General features: G+C 41.5%; 1 protein-coding gene across 3 annotated transcripts in view; it reads left to right on the plus strand.

The window, feature by feature from the left end:
- Positions 1 to 22,552, plus strand: part of NXPE4 (neurexophilin and PC-esterase domain family member 4) — a 28,156-nt gene extending 5,604 nt beyond the window's left edge. The window contains exons 1-6 of one of the 3 annotated variants that reach the window (XM_058663885.1): positions 2,718 to 2,775; positions 2,933 to 3,348; positions 15,240 to 15,973; positions 16,501 to 16,562; positions 17,847 to 18,053; positions 21,771 to 22,552. In XM_058663885.1, the coding sequence (XP_058519868.1) occupies positions 3,253 to 3,348; positions 15,240 to 15,973; positions 16,501 to 16,562; positions 17,847 to 18,053; positions 21,771 to 22,306 (1,635 nt within the window). In that variant the 5' untranslated portion in view covers positions 2,718 to 2,775; positions 2,933 to 3,252 and the 3' untranslated portion in view covers positions 22,307 to 22,552. Of the gene's footprint in view, positions 1 to 2,717; positions 2,776 to 2,932; positions 3,349 to 15,239; positions 15,974 to 16,500; positions 16,563 to 17,846; positions 18,054 to 21,770 lie in introns of those variants that run through there. The other 2 variants (XM_058663886.1, XM_058663884.1) reach the window with 2 other exon arrangements.
- The last annotated feature ends 5,360 nt before the right edge of the window (positions 22,553 to 27,912 follow it).

Here is a 27,912-nt window from a genome sequence, read left to right on the forward strand (position 1 = left end):
ATCCCTCCAGCCCCATTTTGCTGCTTCTCCTGTGCCTTGGAGAACTCATCGCTGTAAGTACGGCCATCGAAAAAGAAGCTGGAAACATTACAAGGTCACCATCACCACTGTGCTGAAGAATAAAGGGAAAGGAAGCAAAAACACGTTGAGAGGTAAGAATATCAGAGAGCAGGGCAGGTGTCCAAAGAGGATGCACAGGATATGCTCAAGTCGTCAAGATGCTGGAAATGGACAATTAGAAGTGACGTGTTCTCGTGGTATAGGGAGGTTACATCACATCAGGAAGAAACCGAGACAAGAGGTTTGAAAAACTACTTCTGTCATTATAATGGTCTCCAAGATTATCAGAATTACAAAGCAGATGTCATTTAAAAACACCATGCAGCTAGAAATTTGAAGGCATGTGTGAGGCTTCCAGGGCATGTGAGAATCAATGCAACTAACACCTTTGGTCCTGGAGCTGGTGACGGCATCATCTAAGATGGACTCCGTATTTTACATTCCAGTTTGTTTGAAGACTGCTGTGCAATTCGGATTTTGGCCATGACCTAAGAAAGATTCAAATTTTATTAGCATGATTGCAATTTGTTTTTTTAATTATTTTTTTTATTAATTTGTTTTGCATTATGTGACAGTTTCATAGGCTCTGGGAATCCCCCCACCCCTCCCCACGCCCTTCCCCCCTGGTGGATTCCTCCACCTTGTTGCAGTATTACAGTTCAAATTCAATCAAGATTCTTATGATTGCAATTTGTTACAGTAGACTGATTTGCTTCTAAAGTATTTGTTAATCTAGAAACAGATAATTCTGAATGATTTTAAGTCAAATGTTAAGCCCACCTTGTTCTTTTGACATAATGATGCTTATGGAGAGAAAAACTAGAAAAAAATCCTTATGATCTTTCCCACTTTGACCACTTCTAGTAAGCAAAGAGGTGTTCTGAATAAGCCATTTGTTCTGCACTCACTTCAGGTTCTGAATAAGCCTTAGGGTTTTTTTTTTTAAGATTTGTTTATTTTTATCAGAAAGGCAGATATGCAGAGAGAAAGAGAGGCAAAGAGAAAGATCTTCTGTCGCTGGTTCACTTCTAAGTGGATGCAACAGCCAGACCTGAGCCAATCCAAAGCCAGAAGCCTGGAGCTTCTTCCCAGTCTCCTAAGCAGGTGCAAGGTCCTGAGGCTTTAGGCCAACCGTTACTGCTTTCCCAGGCCACAGGCAGGGAGCTGGATAGGAAGTGGAGCTGCTGGGACACAAACTGGCGACCGTATGGGATCCCGGCTGGCTCAAGCAAGGCGAGGATTTAGCCACCAGGCTATTATGCCAGACCCCATAAGCTATATTTGTGACTAGTCTATACGGGGTGCCTCTGTATACCTTGATTAACCAGGTATTCACTAGGGAATTTGGTCAAATTTAGGAGAAGCAGAAGTCTATATTTGAAGTTTAAAAAAAGAGATCTGTTCTTCATACTTAAGTGGCATATGACTATTTTGATACTAATTTTCGTGTCAGACACATTGATTTTACGATTTTATCTGGTCAAAATGTGTTTTTAATATCAGTTTGAATGGTTTTAAATACCTTGGCCTTTGTAAAGTTAGTTACAGATATTGAACACTAGGTGGCACATAGTTATCTTAGCATTACAGTGACAGTTTATTGTCGGGTTTGAATCCATCTGGGATTTGCAGTTTTTATTATTTGAGAGGTGGATGAAGAGAGAGAGAGCCACAGAGTGAGAGAGAGAAGTAGTGTGAAAGAGAGAGAGAGAGAGAGAGAGAGAGAGAGAGAGAGAGAGAGAGAGAGAGAGAGAGAGAGACCACAAGAGGGAGCGAGAAAGGAAAAATTCTTATATCAGATTCACCACTAAAAATAGCTCGGGCTGTGCTGGGTTGGAGCAAGAGGTTGGAAAAGCAAACCTGGGTCTCAAGTAACTGACAGGAGTACAATTCAGTCGTCATCACTGCTTCCCAAGGTTTGTCTTAGCAGGAAATGAATCAGGAGCTGGGGCTGGGAATCAATTTGAAGTGTTCCTACATAGAAATGAGTATCTTAACTATGAGGTTCCAGAGATTTACATTCCTAGGTTTTGAAAACTACCTCTAGTGATGAGGCTCAGACAGAAACTACAAAGTTCACTTATCCACGGATGAGTAGTCTGTCGTTCAAACTTGTGGCTTCACTCCCTCTTGACTGCTTGCCAGGCATTCACTAGAAAATTGAAGGAATCGGACTTAACAAAGCTGCAGGACCTTGAAGTCACCTATTCTACCATGCAAAGCCTTTCACTCTCCTTCAAGCTTCTGCTCAAACTGCTCCAGGCCCCTCCTTAAGGCGGAGCTGGTGTGCCTGACTCTCCTACCTTGGCCATAACCAGCAGATGATTATTAATCCAAGCTACATGTGTCCAGATTACAACTTAAAGCTGTGGTTTATGTTGACACAGAGAAGTATCCAGGAGCAGAGAAGAAAACCTCAATACCCAGCTCCTCAGAGGTCCCATGCATGAGACTGAACAACATTTTTAACTAAAGGTATAAAAATATTTGCAAAATCTAACAGGTGGGGCAAGGGTACTGAAGTGCTTTGTGTCTATAAACTGGGGGCTAAGGTAGGCGGTATCTCTAAGAAAGAATACCTTTGCATGGGCAGGGAAAGGGTATTATTCAAGCAAGCTGATTTTAAGACAATTTGAAAATTCCAGGACAAAAACAGTCAGCAAAATGAATCATAGAAAAACACTGATGTAGCCTGGAAATTTTAAAAAGTTACAGGTATGAGTTTTAAAATATTTCTTTTTAAGCTTGAGGGGTGCCAGCAAAGGGAGCCTATTTGCAGACTGGAGTTAAGGGAGCTAGAAAGAGTGGTGTGATTTTGTGGTTCCCAGCGTCAGTGTTTGCTGAAGCATTTTGTCTGCTCTTTGTGTTTAAGGGCAGAAGGCAGGGCACATGAGGATGACACATTCCTGGAGGCTTCATCTAGACCTGCGGGACCCTCATTCTTCAGGCTTTTCACTGCCCAGTTCTTGGAGGTCACAGTCGGCTTGGTGGAATGCCTCTCTGTCTAGAAGATAAAAGACAAGAGCCAAAGACAGCCGCAGGAGGCCACTAGCAGCTGCTGGGAAGAGGAAAGTTTAGTTCTGGGAGTATTATTTCTAAGGATAAAAATAATCAAAGGGCATAAAATGCGATTGTGTGTTTTCTTTCTACTTTGTTGTTTGGTTTTGCTTTGCCTCTTGCAGGAGCCTAATCATGAAAACAAATGTGGTAAATCATAAGTCGTTGCTGGTCCTACTGTTTATTGGTGCTTTCTGGATCAGTTTCACAGTTTTCCAGAACTCCACAAAGGTAAGGTTTACCTTCTCTCTGTGTTTTGCAAAAGCACAGTTTTACCGGAATCTTCAGCTATCCCGGTAGAATCCAAACTGAGGTGCACCAAGCAAAGTTTCAACGTCAAAAAGTTGATCTCCGTAACCATTGTCTGGCAGTGTGTGTGAGCATCGTGGCACGCCAGGAGGAAGTACATATTCATACAGTCACATTCTCCCTTTGCCATTTGCATGCATTGGCACTGCCTGCTCACATGGGTCACCTTGACTTTTGACCTTCTCTAACGAAGCTTACAAAGAAAAAAAGAAAATATTTTCACATCGAATAGTAAAATTTCTTTTTTTAATAGTTAATACTATTTGGCTACGTGACTTTTAATGCAACTGTTTTGTTAGGGTTTGGTTAACTTATTGATTTTTCTTGTTTCCATGTGGATAATCACTTTTTTACCTCCTTTTATTTTATAATGCCTTCTTCCCTGGCTTATTTACCATGATACTTATTTTTAATGTAAATAGCTTATAAAATTATTTATTTTTATTTGCGAGAGAAACACTCTAATCCACTGGCTCACTTCCTAAATGTCCTCAATGGCCCGGGTGGCCAGGCTGAAGCCAGGAGCTCAGGACTCCAACCATGTCTCCCTTGTGGGTAACAGGAACCCAAGTTCAGAAGCCATCACCTGCTGCCTCCCAGAATGTGCATTTGGAAGAGGTTGAGTAAAGTCTGAACTTGAAACAAAGTGCCCTGACATGGGACACAGGCATCCTACTGCCAGCTTAACTGCCAGGCCCCGTATAGAACACCCCACCACATCTGTTGTTTAGCAGTTCCAAATAAGTGATGACCCATTTCAGGCTCTTCTGCAACACTGATACATTTGTCTTCTCTTTGCCAATACCAACGTTCTATAATTAATATATCTTCCTAGTAAGTCCCACAAATTTTAGTCTATCAACCATTACCAATTCTAGTTCAGAAAGCTCTTGGTCAGTCCTAGCCTTTACTCTTTCTTCTATATTTTAGATAAGCCATCAAATTCAAAGAAGCTTCCCGCATAGATGACATTGCATTACATTAACTATGTAAATCAAATCAGAAAAGCTTTTTATACTTTTCTGTTTAATGATTTGCTGCCTCTGTTTATGTCTTGGGATCATTCAGCAACTTCTATAGTTTTGGTATATAGGTTGTACAGCTTTTTTTATATTTACAGTTAGGTACTTTATAACTGTGATATCATGAAAATCTTTGAAGAATGATTAAAATTGTTTGATTTTTGTTATTGGCGTAGAGGAGTGAAATCGCATCTCATAGATTGAACAGTTAGATTTTAACTTCTCAACTGACTCATAGTATCATCTGTTACCTCTCTGAGAACAGCAATTCCCGTTCTTTGGAAGCTCCCAGCTTTTACAAGGGCCCTGGCTACCTGCATTTGGAGCCCTGGTTTTCGTTTCACCAACTTTATCTCACTTGTTATTGTTTAGGAGAGCCTCGTAAGCTGATTCAATTATGACATCTCTTCCTATTTCAGAAACCGCATACTTTTAAGGTTCTTTTCTGTCTTGTCGACCTTTTATTGCAGGAAATAGAAGGTGTAATGTATGCTTAGGTTACACCTTAAATCAGGGTACTCTTATTACATTTCTAACTGAAAATTTATGCACATAATGTTATTCTACCATTCTAAAAATAATTTATTCTTATTTGAAACTATAATACTTTAAAAAATAACTTTGCTGTAGCAGTTGAAAGGAATTAAATTTGGATCATTTAAGTCTTGAACTCATTTTTGTCATATAGCTTCTATAGCAACTTCTAACAGAAGGTCTCCAAGTTTCTAATTATGATTTGGGTTCACCGTGTCAATTTTTGTTTCACATATAGGCACATGTATGTACAGATACATACATTTATCATTGTTAGGCTTTTCTGAATGATTAACCTTTATTATCACATTTTATGTCTATTTCCAATGAAACTCTTTATTTCAAGGTCTTCAATAATGTTAGCTTTGTAACACTTCCATGCTATATCACTAATATGAATGAATTTATATCCAAGACATTGTTGTATATTTTATCTTCCCCCACCTCTGTTTTCCTTCCCTACTTTATTTTGAGCTAGTTAATTTTTGTTTTTAAATTTACTGTTAGTCTATTGCTTTGTTGGTTTTTTTTTTTTCATGATACGGTTCCACAGGCACAGGGATTTACCTTTCCACACTCCTCATTCACTACCCCCAGTGTTTTAGTTGTTCATTTATTTTGAAATGCAAACAGACAATGAGCAGGGTAGAGAAAGATCCCCCATGTCTTGAGCCCTCCATCCATTCCTGCTCTGTCCCTGGCTAGGCCTGTTTGAAGCCAGAGGCCAGGAACTCAAATGGAATCTCCCGCTTGGGTGGCAGAGCACCAAGTACTTCAGCCACTACCAACTGCAAAATTGCCTGCCCAGGCACTGCAATAAAGAGAGCAAGCACCCCACTATTTCAGAAGTGTACTCCTTACAGAATTATCTAAATTGAAGAAAAGAAGAAAACATGCGCATTAAGAAATATGGGAAAAGGTGAAATATTAAGTTGCATTCATAAACTATAAAGCTAAGTGGATGCCTGACAACATGTTGAATGATACTTTAAAAAATATTGATTTAAGTCAGAGTTACACAAACAGGAATGGAAACAGAGAAAAAGATCCTCCATCCACTAGTTCACTACCCCAGATGGCCATAACAGCTAACACTAGGCCAAGCAAAAGCCAGGATCTTCATCTGGGTCTCCCACATGGGTGGCAGGGGCCAAACACATTTTCTGCTACCCTTCCCAGGCCATTAGCAGGAAGATGCATCAGAAGTGGAATAGCAAGAATAAAAACCAATATCCGTGGGGGATGGTAGTACCACAGGTGGCAGCTTTACCTTCTATGCCACAGTGCCAGCCACATGCTAAAATTTCCTTTTAAAGGGCCTGGCACAGTAGCATAGCAGTTAAAGTCTTTGCATTGCATGTGCCAGGATCCCATATGGGTGCCGCTTCTTTTTATTTTTATTATTATTCTTTTATTTCGATAATCTTTACATAATTGGTTAGGGCACAAAGGGTCAAGGGTTACAGGAAAGTGGGAAAGACCATTGTTTCCACATTTAAAGTGTGTGTATCTGGGGTAAGGAGGCAGATAAAGGGAGAAGCCCCACCCTAACTCCCACCCCATCCCAGGGTCCCCAACGTGGGGCATGCTCCAAGGGCACTGCTCAGGTGGTTTCAATAGTTCAACAGTTCTGAATTGCTGCCAATCTCGCCATTCCAAGCACGACAAAATCTCTCCAGAATCCACTAGCTGACCTAGTCCACCTTAGAGTCTCCATTTGCCCAGATCTTCACTGCCAACACATGGCTGGAGCAGATGATCGATTTCTTCTGTCCTCCATCCTCTGTTGTGTTACCAGGTGTCCTCTGCGGGCTCCAATGGACCACCATTTCCTCCATGTGCACTTGTATATGCTATCCACCATTCTGTCTAAGCCTCTGAGGAGGTTGAGCTTTGATACATGCACTCCATGGTCAGACCATGGAACCTGCAGTTCTCTTCATGATGGGGTTCTGAGATCAGCAGTTCAATTGGAAGGATCCCCAAAGAGACTTCGTCTGAGGTGATCCCAGACCTGATTTTTGTGTGGGAATTCCAATACAGGGTCTGGCAAAATCTGTCACCCCAGTCAGTTTATGCATATGCTGGTGGTTGCAATTGCTCGGTCAGTTCTGTTTCCAGACCTGTCTTCCACACAAACCAGTGGGTGTTGCAGTCCAGCCTGAATCTGCCCACCACACACTTGGCCTTCTCGCAAACCAGTGGGACCTGAGGCCTAGCTGGGGCAACTCCCAATAACGCCCACCAGGTCTGCCCCTGCTCTGGTTCCTGTGCTTGCCTGTATGTACAGCAGACTTATCCAGTCTGTCCCACATCCCATTTAGCTCTTATATATGTCAATGGACATTGAAGCCTTAGTTCAACCCAACCAGCCCCACTATCCAGCCCACACATGCTGGCGGTCACCGTTCTGTCCAGCCACCTCTGCCCCAGTCCTGGTTTTCATGTTCTCCAGTGGGATTGGTAACCTAAGAGGGAGATGCCCACTATTTCCCTATTGGGCCAACTTTCACTCCCAGATAATTCTGTAGTTAACAGAATTAGCACCTGTGCCAGCATCTGCCAGCTGGCACTATGGCAAAGCCCAACCAACCCTCACCCACTATGATTTATGCTTGCACCAGTAGGAACAGTCAGCCCAGCCTGGCTTTTTCCTGATGTAGCTCACATGAGGTCCACAGGTGTTGTAACCCTGAATGACTGGTCTGGTCTGCCCTCATCCCATCTCACGCTCTCCAGTGGGAGTGGTTGTCCAGCAGGGGGAGCCCTCCATGTTCCCCCTACCTTTTTCTCTGCTCCTCCACTGGTTCTCACGTGCTGGTTGGGTATCGTGGCCCAGTCTAGCATGACCCACTTTGCCTAGGCATTTGCCAGTGTGTGCTGTAGCTTGGCCTGGCCCACCCAGCTGGTGGAGGTTACAACTTAGCCCAGCCCAGCCAAGGGTGCCGATTCTAATCCCGGCAGCCCCACTGCTCATCCAGCTCCCTGCCTGTGGCCTGAGAAAGCAGTCAAGGACAGTCCAAAGCCTTGGGACCCTGTACCCACACGGGAGACCTGGAAGAAGCTCCTGGCTCCTGGTTTCAGAAAGGGCTCAACTCCAGCCATTGCAGCCACTTGGGGAGTGAATCATCAGATGGAATATCTTCCTCTCTGTCTCTCTTCTCTGTGTATCTGACTTTCTAATAAAAAATAAATCTTTTTTTTAAAATTCCTTTAAAAGTTCTATGAATTCAGTTTGCTTTATGTTGAGAACACTTGCATTTACATTCATCAAGAATACTGACTCAACACTTTCTTTAGTGCCTCTTCAGTGAACTGAGATATAGTATGAGAAAGACTAGCATTAGTTAATACTTTAAATGTGTGTTAGAATAAAGAGTGAATTCTCTTAAGATGCAACTCAGGAGGCCCACATGCTGTCAGAGTGCCTGAGTTTGTGTTCCAGCTCAGTGTCTGATTCCAACATCCTGCCAATTCACACTATAGAAGACAGCAGTGATGGCTCCACTGCCTAAGTCCCTGCTACTCAGATGGTAGACCCTGAGTTTCCAGCTCTTCACTCGTAGCTTTGGTTTGGTTCAGCCCTCATTATCATGGGCATTAGATGAGTTAAACCAATGGATATTATTTCTCATACATTCATAGTCTCATGATTTTTGAAATAAATTTAACATTTTAAATAGTAATTAAAATATTTCATAGAATTAGTAGTAAGCCTGGCCTCGGTCTTTTGACCTGCCTGCAAGGTGGCAGCCAGGCCAATTAGTGCCAGGACAGGGCAGGACATTGGGTTGGGATCAGCGAGGCCGAGGTCAACTGGCGTGGGCCTTTTAACCCACCTGCACAGCAGCAGCCATGCATGCTCTGGAGAGTTAAGGTTGTGGGCTTGCCAGGGGCCTGGGGGATGGCACCAGTAACGGTATGTAGGGACCTAAGGGCTCACATCCAATTGAAGAATGACCTGAGGGACTTGCATTGTACTTGCACCGTACTTTCAGGCAAGTGAGGGGGCTGAGGTTGAATGGTTTGGAGGGAGGAACAGGAGGACCTTTAAGGCTCAGAGCAAACCACCAGTCCACATGGGAGACCTGAGCTGGCTATTTAGCATCAACCACTGCTGACTACCACACAAACACACTCTAAAGCTAGGGCTGGGAGCCTACCTTGCAGGGCTAGATCACAGTACCAACCAGTGGGAGTTGGAACAGGGGATGGGTATTGTTAAGCTGGGCCATGACACTAACCAGCACATGAGAGACTCAGGTCTGGGGGAAAATTCTGTCAGGGGGCAAATTCTGTCTGGGGGTATTTTGACCCACCCCTATGAAACTGCAGTTTCCACTGGTTTGTTTAAGAGCTGGGGGTGGGGGAACAGGCTGAGCTAGCCATGACCATGTAACCCCAAGACATTCATGAGTACTGATGTTGGGTACAGGCTAGGCTGTAGCAGGCTGCAGCACCCACAGGTGCACCCTAGAATAGGGTGTGAGGCAGGCCAGGCTGCAACCACCACCAGCTCATGCATATGCTTGGGCAGAGGGGACAAACTATGCCGGGTAAAGCCTAACCTCCACTGGCATATGCAATATCTGGGTCTGGTAGTGGGTGTGGTGGGGGAACTTGGGAAACTTACCTGGTAGGCCAAAATTCCTGCTGGTGAGCATGATTCTGGCCTAGGTCTTGGTCAGGCTTGGCAAGGTGTGGGTAGTTCTGAATGGAGATGGATCAGGCAGGGTTGAACCAACTCTTAGCACACTGACATATGTAGGAGTCAAGTTGGAGTGCAGATCATGCCAGGTTAGGTTATCACATCTATGGGTTTGCATGAGCCAGAGATGGAAGCAGACTGACCAGGGTTAGGCTGCAGCACTCAGCAGTAACAGTTGGGACTAAGGTCAACTTGGGACCAGCCAGGCTACAGCATCTGATGGCAAAGGCCAGGATGGGAGATGTGTTGAGTTGGGTTAGAGCAACTATGACATCTGCAAGTTCTGTGACTGGGAACAGGCCTAGCTGGGGAGCTGAGGGGATACCTGGCTGGTTGTGGTTCCCATTGGTGAGCATGAGAGCCAGAATGAGAACAGCAATCTGGGTTGGACATGACTGCAGTATCCCTCAGCATACGTGTGGACTAGATCTGGGACGCTCCAGTCTTAGCCAGACTCCAGCACCCAGTGATGCTCATGAGAGCCAGGATGGGTATAGAACAGGCTCGGCTAGGTCTCAGCTCTCACTGAATGATGTGAGAGCTGTGCCTGGACGTGGACTAGCCATGGTTGGACTGTAACACCCAACAGTAAGAGCTGGAATGAATATGGATGGGTTGGGCAAGGACATTGTTCCTGCCTCGACAGGAAGTGGACTAAGTCAGCCTGAGCCAAGGACCCAGTGGTATGCCTGAGATCTGTCACTGGGAGAAGATCTTATAGAGGAGATAGGGGAACTCCTCTGTCAGGACGCAGTCACTGCAGATGAGCGTAAGAGCAAAGACAAAGAGCAGCCCAGACATGGCCAAGTTACAGTACACACTGATATACTTGTGGGTCAAGACTGGGGACAGCCCAGGCTGGGCCAATTCATAGCACCCACTGGCAGATCTGAGACCCAGGATGGGGTGCAGGACCAGTCAGGCCAAGCCGCAGCACCAGTCAGTTCACATTAGGGCTGGAACTGAGAACTGGCTGGGCCAGGTTAGGCTGCAGCATTCTCCTGCATGACCTAGAATTAGGCAAAGACCGAGCCAGGCCAGGTTACAGCACCCACTGGCAAATGCCCAGGTGAGGCTGGCCATGCCAGACTGGGCTGTAGCACCCGCCAGTACACATGAGACCCAGGGGGAGGTGTGCAAGCCCTAGTAAGGGGGTCACTGTGGACTACCCTGTTGGGTCAGTGCTCCAACTGGTGAATGTGAGAACTGGGGCTAGAAGCAGACCAGGTCAGACATGGCTACAATATTTGTTGGCTTGCATGTGATGGGGGAGAACCAGGTGGGGCTGAGTGACTATATCCACTTGTGCATGCATGAACCAGAGTAAGCACAGGCTGGTTGGACTTTGCTGCTGAATCAGCTGGCAAGTGCTGGGACTGGGGACAAAATCCTGTCAAGCTAGACTGCAGAACCACCTGGAGAGTGCAAGATCCAGGAATGGGAGCAGATCCAGTAGGGAAACTGTGAGTGCCTCTCTGATGGGCTGCAACTCCCACTAGTGAGCATGAGAAACAAGGCTGGGGGAGGGCCTGGCTACCAGATAGGTGGTGGCATCCACCGGCATGAGTGTGGGCTGAATAGTATGATCAGTTGGGTTGAAAGAGACTCCGATGCCCACATGTGTGTCAAAGAGCTGAATGGGATGCAGGACAGATAGGACCAGTCCACTGCACATATAGGCAAGCACTGGAGCCAGGGCTAGATGTGGGCCTAGAGGTTGCTCCAGCTAAGCTGAAGTTCCTGCTGGTGTACATGAGGGCTGAACCATAGCAGCTATTGGTTTGTGTAAGAAATGGGGCTGGAGACAAAACTGACCCAGCAATTGCAATTACCAATGTGTGCTTAGGCTAATGTGGGTGATCCAGACCCCACACTGTCAAGCACATACAAAGGTCAAGTCTGGGATCACCTCAGATGAGGTCTGTTTGGGGATCCCCCACCTCTACTGAACTGGTAGACTCAGAACTTCAACAATGGGGAGAATTGCAGCATCTGTAGACTGACTGTGGAGTGCATGTGTCAGAACTAGGCCCCCTCAAAGGAAAAGATGGAGCAGTGGACAGCATACCCAGATGCACATGGAGATATGGCAGCCCACCGGGGGCTGCAGAGAACATCTGGTGTATCAGAGGAAGGAGGGCAGAATAAATTGGACAACTACCCCAACTAAGAGATGACAGCAAGTATCTCAACAAATGGAGACTGTAAGGTGGACTATGTCAGTCAATGAACCTTGGAAGGATTTCCTCATCCTTAGATCTGTGTGGTCAACAGCATTTCTGAACCATCAAAAACACTTAAGCACAACCTGCAAAGCATGCTCCACATAGGGGACCCTGGGTTGATATCACATAACCTTTCCCCATCCCCAGCTACTTGGGCGGTTAGGAGGCTAGGTGAGGCTTCTACCATTGTCTCTCCTCTTTCCCCAGATAGAGGAGGAAGAAAAAGAAAATTTGGAAACAATGGTCTCACCCATTTTTCCCCTAACCCTTGATCCTTCCCACCCTGATCAACTATGTAAATATCATCGACAATTAAAAAAAAATAAAAAGAATTAGTAGTAAAGCCTTCAAGTCTTCGACCTTGATGGGAAACTATTACTGATTTGATCACATTATTCATTATTGGCCTGGTCAGGTTTCCTCTTTCTTCATACTCAGTCTTGATAGATACTATATATCTAAGAATTTGTCCACTTCCTCTTAATTATCCAGTTTTTTTGGTATATTATTGCTTATAGTAGTCTCTTAGATCTTTACATTTCTGTCAAATCAATTGTAACATACACATCTTCATTTCTGATTTTATTTGATTCTCCTTTTCTCTCAGTCTAGCTTAGGGCTTGTCAACTTGCTTGGGTTGTCACAAAAATCAACTCATGATTTTATTTATCTTTTCTATTATTTTTCTTGGATTTATTGAATCTATTTTTTTATTTCATCTATTTCTACTACCAATTTTTGTTATGCCCTTTGTGCTAATTTTGAAGTCTGTGTGTTCTTTTTTTTGGTTCTTTGAGGCATAGCATCAGAATAATCATTCATTATTCTTATTGGAAAGGCACATTTCACAGAGAGGAAAGACAAAGAGAAAGCTCTGGTTTACTTCCCAAATGGCTGCAACTGCTGCAACTGAGCTAATCTGAAGCCAGGATCCAGAAACCTCTCCCACATGGATACAGCCTCCCAAGACTTTGGGCCTTCCTCTACTATGTTCTCAGGCCACAAGCAGACAACTGGATAGGAAGTGGAGCAGCTGGGACATGAACCAGCACCCATATGGGATCTCAGTGCTTTCAGGCTGAGAATTAGCTAGTTGAGCCATCACGGCAATGCCTCTTTTTTCTTTTTCAATGTGGACATTTTTTATTGCAAATTTCCTTTGGAAATGTTTCCGCTGAGTTTCACAGTTTTGGCATGTTACGTGTTAATTTTCATTTGTTCAGGCTATTTTAAAATTCCCTTCTAATTTCTTCTTTAAGTCATTAGTTTATTAGAAGCATGACACTTAATTTGGATGTATTTGTGACTTGTCGGAAATACTTCCTATTATGATTTCTAGTTTTGTGGTATTGTGCTCAAAATAGATGCTTTAGCAATCAAATGGATGCTTGATATGATTTCAATCTTACATTCCTTAGGACTCATTTTTGTGGCCTAATACAGAGTCAGTCTGTCTTGGTGACTTGTCCCCTTTATCTTCTTTGTCTTACTGCATAAATTTTACTTAACACCCATGTTATCTAAATTTAGTTACTTTTGAACTCATTTGGATTCCATTTTTGTGAAATGACTTCTCCAATCCCTTCATTTTCAGTCTATGTGTTTCCTTACAGGACCATTGTATGTTGCACACAATCGGTTGCTGCTTTTCATTATTCTGTCAGCTACTTTATAACTTTAGATTGGACAAATTAATCCACTCATATTCACAGTAATTAGTGAAACTAAAGACCTACAGTACTGTCATTTGTGAATTGTTTCCTGCTTTTTGCTTTAGAGATTTATTTTGTTTTCATTTAAAAGGCAGAGTTACAGAGAGTGGGAAAGACAGGGAGAGAGAACTTCAACCTCTGGTTCCCTCTCCAAAAGACCACATTAGTCAGAGTTGGAACAGTCTGAAGCCAAGAGCTTCGTCTGGGTCTTCCATGGAGTGCAGGTCCCCAATCACTTGAGCCATCCTCTGCTGCTTTCCCAGTCCATATACTGGGAGTTTGATGGCAAGTGGAGCAGCCTACACACAAACCAGTATCCATAGGAGATGCCAGTATAGCAGGCTGAGGCATAGCCTACTACGCCAGGGCATTGTCTCCTATATTCTGCTTATTTTGAAAGCTTTTATTCCTTTCTTACATTTTTGCTTTTTTGTGTGATTGATTTTCTCAGTGGTGTGCTTTGATTCCTTTTTTTTTTTTTAATCTTTTATTTCTCTGCTTTAAGTGTTTTCTTTGTGGTTACCCTGAAGCATGCAAAACAAAAGCCTTATATTTAGTTGCAAAAATCTATTTTAACTAATAGCAACCTAAGTTTGGCTGCACAAAACTTTACAGTTTTAATTCATCACATTCCACATTTAAAATGTTCAGTGCCACAATACGTATTTTTATTATATAGCCCTTAACAAAATATTGCAGCTATTATTATTTTAACAGTTTGCCTTTTATTGCTAAATATACTAAAATTACAAGCAACTTATATACCACAGTTAAAGTATTAGAATATTCTGAATCTGTGTAAATATTTTACCAATGAGTTTCATGGTTTCATATATTTTTGTGTTGCTATTTAGCTTCATTTACTCTCAGTTGAAGAATTCTAGCTTATAACACAAATCAAGTGGTGACTAACTTTCTCAGGTTATGTGTGTCAAGGATTAAACACTCTTAGTAAATTCAAACATAAAAGACAGAATTATAAGTGCTTTTCTCTGCTATGCCACTTACAAGCAATTTCTCATTTGATCTTCATAACTGTCCAGTATTCAGTAGATTTTTTTTTGTCACCACCATTTTTGTTGTTGTTGTTAAGGCAAATTTACTGAAAGAAAGAAAGACCTTCTATTCCCTGGTTCACTATCCAAGTGGCCACAGAGACTGGAGCTGAGCCAGTCCAAAGCCAGGAACCTGAGCTTCTTCCAGGTCTCCCAAAGCTCTGGGTCATCCTCTACTGCTTTCCCAGGCACAAGCAGGGAGCAGGAAGGGAAGTGGAGCAGCCAGGATATGAACCAGGACCCAAATGGGATCCTGGCAATTGCAAGGTGAGGATTTAGCCACTAGGCTTACTGCTCTGGACCTGACTCCACCATTGTAAGAAATAAGGTCATAGGACTCTTTAGGACTCAATGGCTCTTCCAAAAAGATTGGCTATCAAGAAGAGGTATTTCTAAAGAAAAGCCTTTATTCTGTGATACATACATCAACTTCAAATTTCAGTATCATTTAATTTTTGCAGCTGTTATGATTCTGTGAGAGACAGAAGTTGGGTAATCCACCAAAAGTTACTCCAATAAATCGGGTCCATTCACTCTGTTCTCTGTTATCATTTCAGATATGGACTGCACTTGAGTTGCCACTCTCTTTCCAAAACTGGAGTTTCATCAAAAAATCTTCACACTCCGAATCACCACAATGTTCACTGGTTTCAACAGCAGAGATGGATCTGAAAATAAAACAAACTATGGAAAAACTAAACCAGCTGATCCCACCCAGGCCTTTCACACACATAAATGCTACAACTAGTGCCACACAAAGCACAGCCACCATCCTCAACCCTCAAGACTCATACTGCACAGGGGACCAGCTGCACATCCTGCTGGAGATGAGAGACCACTTGGGTCACAGGAAGGAGTACGGTGGGGATTTCCTGAGGGCCAGGATGTCCTCCCCAGCCCTGAAGGCAGGAGCTTCAGGAAAGGTGACCGACTTCAACAATGGCACCTACCTTGTCAGCTTCACTCTGTTCTGGGAGGGCCGGGTCTCTCTCTCTGTGCTGCTCATCCACCCCAGTGAAGGGGCAGCAGCTCTGTGGCGGGCAAGGAACCAAGGTTATGACAGAGTGATCTTCACAGGTCAGTTTTCCAGTGGCAACTCCAAGGTCAATACTGATTGTGCGCTGGTTTTAAATTCAAGTGCCGAGTTATGCCAATACCTGGATGCTCAAGAACAAGAAGCCTTTTACTGCCTGAAGCCCCCACACATGCCCTGTGCTGCACTCACTCACATGCATTCCAAGAATACAAAAGCATCTTACCTTAGCAATCAAGAACAGAGCCTCTTTGTAAGGTAAATCATTGTTTCTTGAAGAATACCTGGGCGTATGTTGTGATTTGGTCTGTATGTCAATCTAAATTAAAGTCTGTTGAGAGTATGGATTTGGTGATTCTTTAACAAGAGTCACTTGAGAAAGAATCTGTTACTTTATTTGGGACAGTGTGCCCTCTCCTGAAGTGCCCCAACTTGCAGGATATTTAACCTCTATCAATGAGATAAAATAATACATAGATAGAATAAAAAGTAAAAGGGAATAAGAAATAGGTATCTTGCGAGGAAAGGGTTTAGCCACTGGGCTACCATGCTGGACCTGTCACTTTAATACACTTTGCAAATTTAAAAAATCATCTTACATACTTTCTTAGTTACTGTATTCTACAGAGTAATAAGCAAATAAGTGAAAACACCGAATGACCTATAACTATTGGCATAGTACTCAACTTACCATGGAGAAATAACTGAAGCACTAATCAGTCACTTCTCAAATGCTTTTTGGTTTGGACTCACTTTCAGATTAATTACCCTTTTTATCTTTTAAGGTCAAATGTAGGTGTAGAGATTTTGAAAAACTTCAATATGATCAGTGTCTCCAATTGCAACAGTAAGTGCTTCTGTGTTTGGTGGGTGGTATTTAGTACTGGACTCACCTGGAATGTGTCCTCTTCTCACTGGACAAGCTCACTATTCTCATCTTATATTCACATTGCTCATCTGGATGCCTAAGGCAGCCAAGATAACAGGTACTAAGTGGATGAAAGAATGGAGTCACTTGGACTTCATACACCTGTTTTAGTTTCTTTCTTCATCAATCAACTGATCAGATTACCTGCCTATCCTGTATGTTAGTCTTCAAACACCAAAACTCTCTTCTAGTCCTACACCGAGTTGTTTGCTTCTCCAAATTCCCCTTCTCCACATCACCACCATCACCACTTCTCACATCATTGCTAGCCTGAGTCACTGTCTAGAGGTTTCCAGCCTGTTTTTTAAGGAGGCAGCTCATTTCAGCTCTATCCTGTTGGCTTTTCTCACCAAAGAGTTTCAAAATACATAAAGTTCCACATTTACATTTGTTAACTTCTCGTTTTTTACTCAAAACAGCTTAGAAAATCACTACCCAAAATGGTTTAAAGTAAAAGCTTTTGTGTCTCCATGAGTTTAGCATTAAAATCTTCCCAGTAAACCTGCCTATGCGCAAGTGTAAATATGTACCTGGACACAGAAATGGTAGTTTTCACCTCAGACACATGGAAGCGGCCCCTATTTTGAGAATGTTTGGTATCTTCCTTTGGTTCATGACTAATCACTGCCCTCAGCCACCAGAGGCTCTTGACCATCCTAGTCACCTCAGACCCTCGGATTCTAGACTCTTCATAAACCAGTGAGTGAAGGGCTAATACCTGGCTTATCAAAAACCTCTTTCCAGCCTATACCTGCTACTCATTTTGATTGGTCAATTCCCAAGCCAAACTAGTTTATTATTTGATATAATTCTACATTTAACTCAAACAATTGATACTTTGAAGGTGACACTGAATACACTGACAGAGTATGACAAATATGCCGGTGAGGTAGGCTAAATTATAAGATCATGGAGCTTTCATTACGATGCAAGAACTGATGATTTTACTTTTGTAAGAGGTTTAACAAATATTTAAGTTTTACCCAGAAGGATTTTTAAATGGAGAAAACATGTCTTTTAGTGGATAGCATGTAGACATTCACATCGGGGAAAAGTCCTGCTGAGAAGCAGCTGAAGCATTTTGAGACCCTTCAGCAGTTCTCTTCCCTCACTACCAGCTCTCTCCTCCTCTGTGAAGAGGAAAGCTATAAGGCTCTTATTATCACTGATGGATGATCTCATGTTTCACTGACTCTTTGGCAGAGGGAACAGCACCAGTGGGGAAAAAATGCAAGTTTGGAATGACATCTGCAATCCCCAGTGGGCATGTCTGGAAGGGCATGTGGAAACCCGCCTCCTGCAGTCTAGCTCCTGTTGAAATGAAGGAGTGCCTGAGAGGAAAATTCATTCATCTAATGGGAGATTCCACGATCCGCCAGTGGATGGAATACTTCCAAACCAACATGCACAGTATGCCTCCATCCTATCTTACTATTCCTATGCTTTTCAGAAACTTCTTTATCATTTCAAAGGGAGACGGGAATATGGGGCCTGCCTTCTGAATTTCATATTTCTAAATCAAAACATAGTAACATCTTTAACCATATGTTGTTATCTTTCCTCTAAAAGAATATATTAATCTGATGGAAGAGATTCAGCTTAGAAAAAGATATTATTAAAAAGTTATTATAAATAAAAAATTATTTTCTTGCAGAATATATGCTTCAGCATGCTCAGAAAATATTGATGGAGGTAAAGGTAATGTAATATAGTAAATTGGGTGTCCTCTGGGGTTGGAACAGTGATTAATGCTTGAGTTCTAGTTGAGATGGCCTGAGTTATTTTATACTGGTGAGAAATCCATTCTGTCCCTCAGTTTCCACATTTGTCAACAGAGGTGAGGTTGCAGGGAAAAGGGAACCCTACTCCACTGCTGGTGGGGCTACAGGTTGGTACAGCCTCTATGGAAATCAGTATGGAGAATATTCAAACAACTCAAATTCAACATACCGTATGATCCAGCAATAGCACTCCTAGGAATATATCCAAAACACCTGTTTCATGAGAAACAAACATGCACTCCTATGTTCATAGCAGCACAATCAGTAATTGCAAAACATGGAAGCAACCAAAATGCCCATCAGCAGAGGACTGGATAATAAAGCTATGGTTCATCTACTCCATGGAATACTACTCAGCTATTAAAAAAACAAAATGCAGTTCTTTGTGGCCAATTGGGCCAAACTGGAAACCATAATGCTAAGGGAAATGAGCCAATCCCAAAAGGTTAGATACCACATGTTTGCCTTAAATTAAGATGATATGATGTTATGTATAACATGTTATGTTATGTATGTTATGTTATATGTTGTGTATAAACTAAAATTCAAATGTCAATGAGGTGGTCACAGAAGGTGGTTAAGAACTCACATTTATTTTTAACATATTGGTTACTCAATACTATGTCAATTAATTCCATAATGATGTAAATTTTTGCTGATGGTATGTTGGAGCTTTTAATTGATCAGGATGATACTCTGCTGGCTCTGCCTTCAAATTTGTCAACAGAGAGGAAAGGGTACTCACTTGGTAAAACGAGGCCACATATACTACACTGTTTAGAGTACAATTTAGAATGTCGCTTGCTAAAATGTGAAGTTCTCTGCTGTAAGCTAGCTTCAGTATTATCCTTACCTGAGAGGGTACCTGGTAGGAGAAAGGCAATGGCTTTGCATCAGGTGAGTATAATGATTAAGCTTGGACTTTGGGGTCTGATAGACCTAGACTGAGCCACTTAAAACAATGACCTTGTGCATGTTGTTTGCTTTCTCTGTCTCACTTCCTCATCAGCCAGGAATAATAATAAGTAGTACCTCAAGCTTGCTTAGGAGATTGAGTAAGGTAATGGACATAAAGCAGTTAATACATTGTGAGACTCATTGGCATATGGAAAGTGCCTCAGAAAGCAAAGCTGTTCTGATTATTGCCAAGTTAATTTTAGAGTTAATTATTGCCAAGTTTATTTTATAACCCTAGATTATCTGCTCTTTCCCTGAATCATGTGTACACTAGTAATCATTCAAAATCCACCAGTCAAACTTAGCTATTTTACCCAAAAAGCCATCACTATCTCTAACATTCCTGGGCCCTGGCTCTTCTATAGAGAGCAATGCAATGGCTGTGGATCCATTCTGCCCCTTCCTGATATGAGGCCACCCTTGTAATCTCAAATTTAGAAAGGAAAATGACCTTCCCCGTAAAAAGGGAAAATTCAGTAAGGTTTTGTCTCAAAGTTAAAAGCAGCAGACAGGCAGCTTTAGATTGTGACCTCTCATAAATTATTGAACTTCTCAAGAGTTCAATTTATTCCTTCATAAAATTAAGGATGTGGTGAAATCTTTAACATTGCATTCTATAATCGTGAGTCTTGGGGGTTGTATAAAGTACTGGTTATTGAGTACCCTCTTCAGTTTATCTTCTAGTTGTGGCCAGAAAGCAGCTGCTATACAAATTGTCAAAAGTTAAATTGTGGGCCTGGCGGCGTGGCCTAGCGGCTAAAGTCCTCGCCTTGAATGCACCGAGATCCCATATGGGCACCGGTTCTAATCCCGGCAGCTCCACTTCCCATCCAGCTCCCTGCTTGTGGCCTGGGAAAGCAGTCGAGGACGGCCCAAAGCTTTGGGACACTGCACCCACGTGGGAGACCTGGAGGAAGAGGTTCCAGGTTCCCGGCTTTGGATCGGCACAGCACCAGCCGTTGCGCTCACTTGGGGAGTGAATCATTGGACGAAAGATATTCCTCTCTATCTCTCCTCCTCTCTGTAGATCTGACTTTGTAAAAAAAAAAAAATTAATTAAAAAAAAGTTAAATTGTATACTCTGTGGAAAAGAAAGTGGAAGATAGTTAAAGAATGAAGAAGATGTTTCTCCCATTTTCCTCCCCAATGTCCCCAACGTCTACTTTCGAGCCTCCTTGGATTCAGACGTTGAATGTAGCCCTCTACCTCTTAGATGGAACATGGTGTCAAGCACTAGTCCTTTGCTACACATTCTCCTCAGAAGTCTTGACTGTAAAGCTTCTGATTTTAACATTCTGATAAGGGATTGATTACTATACTGAAAAATAGAAGGCTTTCATTTTATTCTATTCGTACTGTATTTATTCTCATAAGTGCCATAATCAGATAGCATGTTTTTGTAAGAATTGGGAGGAAAGTTCAAGTTTTAGTGCTACTTAGGACTCTGAAGAACTGTTTAAACTGGGAAAGTGATTTCTGCTCTTTTTTTCTACAGCAACTATTTACATGCAAATAATGACTGTGATGGGCTAAATAAATGCTTGTAAACCATAAAAAGATTTATACTATTGCTATGAGAGATTTTGTGCTTGGTTCAATTCCATGCACATACAGAGACAACACAAAAATATAGACCATATAATCTAAGATTTAAGTGGATTTACAAAGTATTTGGAAAAATACTTACGCTTGCTTTTTAAACATAAATAACATCACTTTACTTGAGCAACTTTGTCAAATAAGTTTAGTCTATAGTTTATAACATGTACAAAATAATACTTAGAAAATACATCATCCTCCAGATACATCTCAATGACATTTACTCAGTGCATTTCATACTACATATTTGTACAAATGGGCATAAATAAGGGCAAGTGTTTCGCAAAGTGATCATGCTGTTGTGTGGGTTGGCTGTATCTCATAATTGGGGTGCCTGATTCAAGCCCTGGTTGCTCTGGTTCTGATCCAGCTTCCTGGTAATGCTCATCCTGGGAAGCAGCAGGCGACTACTCCAGTACTTGGATCTCTGTTACTTACACAGGAGGCCCCAGATAGAATTCCCAGCTCCTGTCATCAGCTGTGTGGCCTTCCAGGGAGTGAAGCAACAGATGCAAGATCTGTTTGTCTGTCTCTGGATTTCAAATAAAATAAAAAGAAATAAATACTTGTTTTTGGAAAGTATTCTAAAAACATTATCTCTTATATTTGTATGACACTTTTGATCCCTCAGTTCTGGATCAGTAATGACCCTGCAATCTCGCATCTTGCGTGTAAGTCTATACTGAAAGCATGATTAGCTTAACTTCAGCACCAAATTGTGTTATGTTTATGACTGGTCTACCCTGTTGTAACTTTATTCTCCTTTCACTTTGGGATTATCTGCCATCAGCACTGAAGTCAGTGGATTTGCATGAGTCTGGAAAGTTGCGCCACCAGCTTGCTGTGGACCTGGAAAGGAATATCAACATCCAGTGGCAAAAACATGCTTACCCTTTGATTGGATCACTTACCTACTCTGTTAAGGAGATTGAATACATTGCCCGGATCATTGACAGAATTGGAGGAGAAAAGAATACTGTCATAGTGATTTCTCTGGGTCAGCATTTCAGACCTTTCCCCATTGACATTTTTATCAGAAGGGTTCTCAATGTCCACAGTGCTGTTGAGCGTCTTCTTCTGCGAAGCCCAGACACCATGGTTGTCATCAAAACAGAAAATACCCGGGAGATGAACAGTGACGCAGAGAGGTTTGGCGACTTTCATGGTTATATTCAATATCTTACTATAAAGGACATTTTCCAGGATCTAAATGTAGGCATCATTGATGCCTGGGATATAACAATTGCATACGGCACAAATGAAGTCCACCCACCTCAGTATGTAGTAGGAAATCAAATTAATATATTATTAAATTATATTTGCTAGCTAACACTTGTCTGTGAAATGCAATCATTGAAGTATTTCTAATCTGAATTTTCAATTTAAAATGGAGCCAAGTGCAGGTGTTAGATGACAGGGACACCTCCATCCCAGTTCAAGAATATGTGGGCTCCAGCCAACCTCCTGTTCCTATCTCAAGTTACCCACTAACCACTAATGCAGACCCTGGGATGCTCAGTCATTGTCCCCTGTTACCCATGTGAAAGACTTCCTTATTTCTGACTTTGGACACTGAAAACCATTGCAGGCATTGGGGAAGTGAGTCAGAGAGTGGTAGCACTCTCTCTCTTTCCCTCTCTCTTTCAAATAAATAAATATTTTAAATGAAAGTAAAAATATTCATGAAAATGACTCTTTTTTAAAAAAAATATTTATTTTTAATGGGAAGTCAGATTTATAGAGAGAAGGAGAAACAAAGATTCTTTATCTGCTGGTTCACTCCCCAAGGGGCCACATCGGCCAGAGCTAAGCCAATACATAGCCAGGAGCCAGGAGCTTCTTCCCAGTCTCTCACACAGGTGAAGGACCCCAAGGCTTTGGGCCTTCCTAGAGTGCTTTCCCAGGGAGCTGGATGGGAAATGGAGCAGCCAGGATACGAACCAGCACCCATATGGAATTCTGGCACATGCAAGCTGAAGACTTTAGCCACTAGGCTACTGAGCTGGGCCCAATGACTTACACTGTTGATCTGAGCCATATTATTCTTTGCCAATGAGAAGACAATACATCTGTGGGTGAAAGTTCTTCTCTTTGATGAGTTGAAAGTACCACTAAAATAAGTGTAAAATAAACACTTGGAAACAAAAAAATCTTATGTGCTTATTTATCTCAGTAAAATCAGGCTGAAGATGGTATTCTGTGAGGCAATTCTTTCAGTCATAGAGGAGCAACAAAATTCTAAGCAAGGCTGACTGGACCCTGAAAAGCTGTAACTTTTCTTCCCGTACAGTAACTGTCACTAACAGAATCATCTAATTCCACAACAGTTATTACCCATGAGTACAAGATAACACAGGTGAAAGTATACTTCACTACATTTCATGGAGCTTAGTTCCTACAGTTTGTGACCTTTAGTTGTATTATTGCCTGTAGTTTAAAGACTTTGGATAGATGAATCATCTTAACTCTTTGTAACCCAGTGTCCCAAATGAAAAGATGAGTTTCAGATTCCTGATGTTCACTCCTTCCTCTGTGTAATCCTGGATGCCACAAGTTGTTGAGGAACTCTCATGAGGGCCAAGAGTCAGGAGAGGTGCCTGGTGGGCAGGTGCCAGAACATCACAACAAGCTGTGTTGCTTTCTCCAGACAATATGATCTCATTACCCCAGTTACCTTTGAGTACCAGATCCAGGTAGGCATACTCAGCCACTCCCTCTTCCATTCGCTCATAGCATCATTATTATCTAATTGGCAACATTGTGTTAGAAATGCTAAATATGTGTCTGCATATACTCAAATGTATAAAACATTACAAGTAAACTAAATCATACAACTAAATCATATTTCCCTCAGAGCTAAGCACTCATGTGCAATTGTTCTCTAACTTGAAACCTCAGAAATGTAATAAATTATTCAGACTAAATAAACCAATAAATTAGTAAATAAGTATATGACCTATGCAGGATAAGTAAAATTTTAAAAGCTTTTTGAACAAAAAGGATTAGTGACTGAAAATAAGACTGCCCTTCATTGTTTCTATACATATGCTGCTTATCCTAACTAACACCCTATATTCTAGTGGCAGAGGACTTGTTTTCTGGGAGAACTGCACATGTTCTGCTTTACAACACACAGATAGGACTTTAAACCATGTGATTATACCTCTCCTTGGACCCTATCACCCAGCAAAATGCTCTATGCTCTGCGTAAGTGACTAGTCTACATAGAGTTGACTGGAGTTGCTGGGCTTTTGCATTTATGATTTAATAAAAGGCCAATGTGTTGCTGAAGCTCCATGGTTCTTGCTCAGAGTAATTCAAGAAAAGAGGAGACTCAGAGAGGACCTTGATTCTACTGTTTGAGCCTTGACTGTCATATCTGAAGCTAGATCGACTCCCTAAAATTTTCCACCTCTAGGAGTCACTAAGTTTCCTTTTTCCTTTAGCTGGTGTGATTGGATACAACACCTGAAAACAGTACTAGATAATGCACTTTTCTAACATTCACTTGACTCTGGCACAGTAATCAGTAAGTGGGAGACTACAGATGTCACTATGAAAGTCATTTCAGGCTGTATGGTGTTAGCATAAATAAGCAGTTCTAGTGTTTACTTTTCATATTCTTTCTAATTTAAAAAAATTGTTTTCTATTTCTTTAATTGAAAAGGCAGATTTACAGAGAAAAGAGTGACGGAGAGGGAGAAGATTTTCCATTTGCTGCTGTACTCCCTAAATAGCCACAACAACTGCAGCTGAGCCAATCAAAAACCAGAAATCAATGGCTTCTTCAGTCTCCCATGCAACTGCACGGTTCTAAAGCTTTGGTTCATCCTCCACTACTTTCCCAAGCTATAAGCAGGATACTGGGTGGGAAGTGGAAAGCTAGGATACAAACCGGCTCAAATGTGGGGTGCCAGTGTGCTTGCCAGGAGAGGATTATCCAGTTGAGCTACCACATTAGCCGTTTATTTCCATATTAAAGGGAACTTCTTGGATATCCTGATTGGAAATATTTTAAATGAGAATATTTTTTTCTTTTTCTGTGTCTCTCATGGAGTCGCTGGCAGTTTTGTGGAGACTTAGTGACTTTATGTTACAAACTGTTTCTCAAAAAAGTATGAGAAAAATAGATGAACAGAACAACTAACTTCCTCAATCTCTAATACACACAAGACCCTAAGCATTAACTACTGCTACTACCACATTCTAGATCAATTGCTTGTGCATTGGTTAAAACTTTGCCCAATGTGTCAAAGATCTTGTTTCTCAAGTTTCATGCACCAGACAGATGTTGGTGATGAAGGCTGGACAATACATTCATAGTGGAAAGTAGGAAGTTGGCAATAAATATGAGACACGGATATTTTAAAATCACAGATTTGTCATATACAGAAGCTTCATCTTCCAAATAAGATCACAGTATTGTCCCAAAGGAAATTTATAAGCATTCATTACCATGACCAAAGGAGAAGAGATTATTTCAACAGAATAATAGAATAGTAGAAAAGTCTTAAGAGATTGAAATAAAAAGAGAAAAGATTGAAGTATAAAACTACAGTTCAAAAGTAATTGATAAGTAGACATTCACAATTTTTTAAATTTTTTTTTATTAATTACATTGCATTATGTGACAGTTTCATAGACTCTGGGTTTCCCCCATCCCCTCCCCATACCCTTCCCCCATGGTGGATTCCTCCACCTTGTTGCAGTATTACAGTTCAAATTCAATCAAGATTCTTTCCTTGCAAACTTATGCCAAGTATAGAGTCCAGTATCTTATTGTCCAGATAAGTTGAACAGTTTCTTGGTGAGACCATTTCCGGTCTGAAGGTAGAGTTGGTAGAATATCGTCCCAGTCAATTAAGAATCCCGACATAACATCAACAACGATTTACACCATTATGGAATTGACATGGTTTTGAGTAACCAATATGTTAAAAGAAAAAAAAATGCAAGTTCTTAGCCACATCCTGTGATTAGCTAATTTCAATTTTAGTTTATATATAGAGCCAGCTGTTACACCCCTTAAAACGGCTATGAAGTACTATTCAGCTGTCTCGTGTTTATTTTCATTTTAGTATTTAACTGTTTATTGTGTTGAAGTATAATTTTGCTGAACTTGGCAGATTTTGGGATAATCTAGACTGGCTTATAACTCTAACAAGACATTTGTCAACAATTAAGGTGGAGAACATTTTTTTTTTTTTTTTTTACGGCCATACCACCCTGAACGCACCCGATCTCGTCTGATCTCGGAAGCTAAGCAGGGTCGGGCCTGGTTAGTACTTGGATGGGAGACATTCACAATTTCTTTAATTACATTGCATTATGTGACACACTTTTTATAGGTAGGCTCTGGGGATCCCCCAACCCCTCCCCGTGCCCTCCCCCCATGGTGGTACCTCCACCTTATTGCTGTATTACATTTCAAATTCAGTTGAGATTCTTTCATTGCAAGCATATGCCAAACATCTTAGTGTCCGGATAAATTCAACTGTTTCTTGGGGAGATCATCTCTGGTCTGAAGGCAGAGCTGGCAGAATATCATCCCAATCAATTTAAGCCACAACACAACATCAACGACAATTTACAACATTGTGGAATTAATTGACATGGTATTGAGTAACCAATATGTTAAAAAAAAATGCCAGTTCTTAATCACATCCTGTGACTACTTCATTGACATTTCAATTTTAGTTTATATACTACCAGCTTCTATACACCTTAAAATGGCTATAGGGTACTATTCAGCTGTCTCGTGTTTATTTTCATTTTAATATTTAGCAGTTTACAGTGTTGAAGCATAATTTTGCTGAACATGGCAGATTTTAGGATAGTCTAAACTGGCTTATAACTCTAACAAGACATATGTCAACAATTGAGGTGCAGAACAGTTTTAGGAGGGGTGTGCAGAGAAATCTTCAGAACCTTAGTGAGGAGTAATTAATCTTTGTGTCCTACCTAGTAAGGTATGTGTGAGTCCGTGCTGACCATTTCCTGCCTGGTTCCAAGCTTTCCTTGTTCTGTGTGTGTGTGTGTGTGTGTGTGTGTGTGTGTGTGTGTGTGTGTGCTTGGGCGGGACGCTCCGGAGCAACCGTGATGGTCATTGCAAGAGAGGGTGGGGATCCAAAGTTGGAACTAAGTAAGGACCAGAGAAAGCTGAAAGCTCCTCTCCCTAGTCCTGAAGGAAGTTTACTCTTTTTCCCTTTCTGTGGACCGCTCAGGGTTCTTGGCTGTTGTTCGATGACCTTGGATCCTTTATACAATTGTATAGGTTCTGGGATTTCTCTTCACCCCTCAAAACCATTCTCCCCACTAACTTCCCCTCCATTATTAGAATGCACAGTCCTTCATGAACAGTGTTAAGTCTAAAATTCTGCTGCTTAAGTGTATCATGACATTGTAGGTATGGACAATGGCAGAGTCCAGCATCCTATTGTCAAGGCATATTTAATAGTTTCATTCAGATTTCACCTTTATTTGCAAGCAGAGACACATACTGCATTGTCTTTATACATCTGGTATGACAGTGTATATTACATAGCTACTGTACATCACTATTTAAATATAAAGCCATAAAACAAAACTACAGAATGAAAGGTAGAAAAATTACAGCAACAAGAAGTTAAATAACATGCTACATAATGGTCATGTGTCACTAAAGAAATAAAAAACAAAGTAAAAAACCTTTTGAAAATGAAGATGCTATTGTATAACCAATATGTCACAGAAGAAGTTAATAAGAGAAAAGAATAAAAGTTGTTTTGAATGAATGACAATAAAAACAAAAATAGCAAAACCTATAAGATGTAACAAGCATAGTATTGAAAGAGACTTGTTTGAAGAAAACTACAAACTACTTAAAAAAGAAATTGAACAAGACCTCAAAAGATGGAGTAACATCCCATGCTCCTGGATAGGTAAAATCAATA

Source organism: Ochotona princeps, chromosome 4 (assembly GCF_030435755.1).
Source record: "Ochotona princeps isolate mOchPri1 chromosome 4, mOchPri1.hap1, whole genome shotgun sequence".
Classification (NCBI taxonomy): domain Eukaryota; kingdom Metazoa; phylum Chordata; class Mammalia; order Lagomorpha; family Ochotonidae; genus Ochotona; species Ochotona princeps.